General features: G+C 39.6%; 1 protein-coding gene across 1 annotated transcript; it reads left to right on the forward strand.

Moving 5' to 3' along the window:
* The first annotated feature begins 1,948 nt into the window (after positions 1–1,948).
* LOC132894972 (odorant receptor 131-2-like) lies at positions 1,949–2,911 on the forward strand. The gene has a single exon (XM_060935121.1). The coding sequence runs from the start codon at positions 1,949–1,951 to the stop codon at positions 2,909–2,911; it is 963 nt and encodes a 320-aa protein (XP_060791104.1).

Here is a 2,911-nt window from a genome sequence, read left to right on the forward strand (position 1 = left end):
TGTTCTGTGCAATAACAATGTTTTAAGGTAAGTTCTTTTGTGTAAGTATATATAATTTTTTTTTTTGTGGCTACTTTTGAGGTACAGACTACCACAACAGAAGCCAGCACAAACAGAAGAGGAAGATGGCCTGATCATGCTTGCAGCTAGAGTAATTAATATACTTCTCCATAGCATCTCTTTCAGGATGGGAGAGATCGTAAAGATGACTAGTGTGGAGTGGGAACCAGGTAGCAGATCAATGGCACAATCATAAGTGTGGTGGCAAAGATGGAGCTAGATCTTTTCTGAAAACTTCACTCAGATCATGATACTCAAAAGGAATGGAAGACAAATCTAGGGACTCAGATGTTTGTGGAGGAATGGTGACCTCTACTAGAGGCAGAGCAGATCGTAGGCATCCTTCAAGGTTCAGTCCTTGTTCCGCTTCTCTTTTCCCTCTACACCCAGTCTCTTGGCCTAATTATCTCTGCTCATGGTCTATCTTACCATGGCTATGCTGATGACACCCAACTGTTTCTCTCTTTTCTTCCTTCTGACACATAGATCTCCACTCACATCTCTGATTTTCAGCTCATCTGTTTTTCATCTTGACAATACCCCATAGATTCTTTGTGGGGTTCAGGGCAGGCTAGTTGACTGGATAATGAAGCACAGTAATATCATGGACAGAAAACCATTTGGTAGTAGTTTTGGCACTGTGGGCAGGTGCTAAGTCCTGCTGGAAAAGGGAATTGGCATCTCCATAAAGCTCGTCAGCAGATGGAAGAATGAAGTACTCTAAAATCTCCTGGTAGACAACTGCATTGATGTTGGACTGGATAAAACACAGTGGACTAACACCAGCAAATGACAGGACACCCCAAATCATCACAGACTGTGAAAACGTCACACTGGACTTCAAACACCTTGGATAATGTGCCTCTCCACTCTTCCTCCAGACTCTAGGACTTTGATTTCCAAATGAAATGCAAAATTCACTTTCACCTGAAAAGAGGACTTTGGACCAGTGAGCAATAGTCCAGTTCTTTCTCTTCTTAGCCCAGCTAAGACGTTTCTGATGTTGTCTCTGGTTCAGGAGTGGCTTGATATTACATTATATTATTAGGAATATGACAGTTGTAGCCTCTTTCCTGAAGACATCTGTGCATGGAGGCTCTGGATGGACTGACACCAGCCTCCTTGTGAAGCTCTCTCAAGTTCTTGAGTCAAATTTTCTTGACAATCCTCTCAAGGCTGCAGTCATCCCTGTTGCTTGTGCACCTTTTCAGCAATGACCTTCTGTGGCAGATCCTCTTTCTGTAGGGTGTTGACAATTGTCTTCTGCATAGCTGTCAAGTCAGCAGTCTTCCCCATGATTTGTGGTTGCATGTACTGAACTAAACTGAGAGATGCATGGTTTTTCTACTGTTTTACTCAAACAGAAAATTAACTACTCATATTTTGAATGTGTTTTTCTTTTTTTTGTGCTGTAGGCCATAATTATCAATTAAAACAAATGTTTGAAACATTTTAGTTTATGTGTAATGAGTCTAGAATATATTATATTTTACTTTCTTAAATAGCTTGTGGAAAACTTAACTTTTTTTCAGGATATTCTAATTGCTTTGAGAGACTAGTATAGGGAAACATAATAGACAGATGTGATGTCAGACCTGTTGTATCCACCAAAAGGTATGTCATCATCTCTCCCTGCGGTCCACAAAGTACACATTATAAAGATCAGTTCACAGTGATTTTCATATTCAGAGCTAAATTCAGTTATGAATGGAATTACCGGTATAAGCAGGACATAGTAGATCTGTACATGCACATAATTTATAAATGTAGTCTACTCTGTTTACTGTTTTAAAAACCTGATCTTTAGGGAAGTGGTGTCTTTTTGGAGAGGCTTTTTCTTTTATTGTATATCTGTAAGTATTGTGCAATTTATATTTTGTATTATACTATGTCAGTTACTAATGAGAGCAGTAGTGAGATTTTGTTTGTGCAACAAATATTTCAAGTTGCGATGGCTGAGGGACCGATAATGAAAATAGTTTTTTCAACCTTACTGGCGATATTCTTTATCTATCTAAATGCTGTCATGGTCTACACTCTTTGGAGCAAGGCTGTTTTTAAAGAGACTCCACGCTACATTCTGTTTACCCACATGCTTCTCAATGATTCGATTCAACTTCTCTTTACCTCCATGTTGTTCATCTTCAGTCTGTTTTTACTAAAGTTAATCAGGGTTGCTTGTGCTATTATAGTTTTTGTGTCTGTTACAACTTTCCTTAATGCACCTTTAAACCTGGCTGTGATGTCACTTGAGCGTTATGTGGCCATCTGCTTCCCTCTAAGACATGCAGAAATAGCCACTCAAAAAAGCACTTGTATTGCTATTGGAGTTGTTTGGTTTATTGGTTCCATAAACTTTATAATTGATTTCCTTTATGGCGCATTAATGGATTCTGAGTTTTTAACCTCACAAATATCGTGTGACAGAAAGCCACTCTTCATTAAGCCATGGCAAGCGAAGGTTTTACAGGGCTTTAGCATATTTTACTTTGTGTCAGTGTCTGTGATTATTCTTTTCACTTATATCAACATTGTGATCACAGCCAGGTCCATTTCCTCCAATAAAGGCTCTGCTGCAAAAGCCCATAAGACTGTGCTGCTGCACCTCATTCAGTTGGGCCTGTGTCTTTCCTCTTTTCTCTACAACTTCATAGAGCGTGCTGCAGCAGAAGTTGGCAATAGTGCCCTCTTTTTGGACTTGCGCTTTCTGAATTATTTGTTTGTGCTTATCTTGCCACGCTGCCTCAGCCCACTCATCTACGGTCTGAGAGATGATGCTGTACGGCCTTTATTCATCTACTATTTCTGCTTTGTCACTGGCAAACGAAGGTCGACTGTTAATGTACACTGA

This window comes from Neoarius graeffei, chromosome 12, assembly GCF_027579695.1.
Source record: "Neoarius graeffei isolate fNeoGra1 chromosome 12, fNeoGra1.pri, whole genome shotgun sequence".
Taxonomy (NCBI): Eukaryota; Metazoa; Chordata; class Actinopteri; order Siluriformes; family Ariidae; genus Neoarius; species Neoarius graeffei.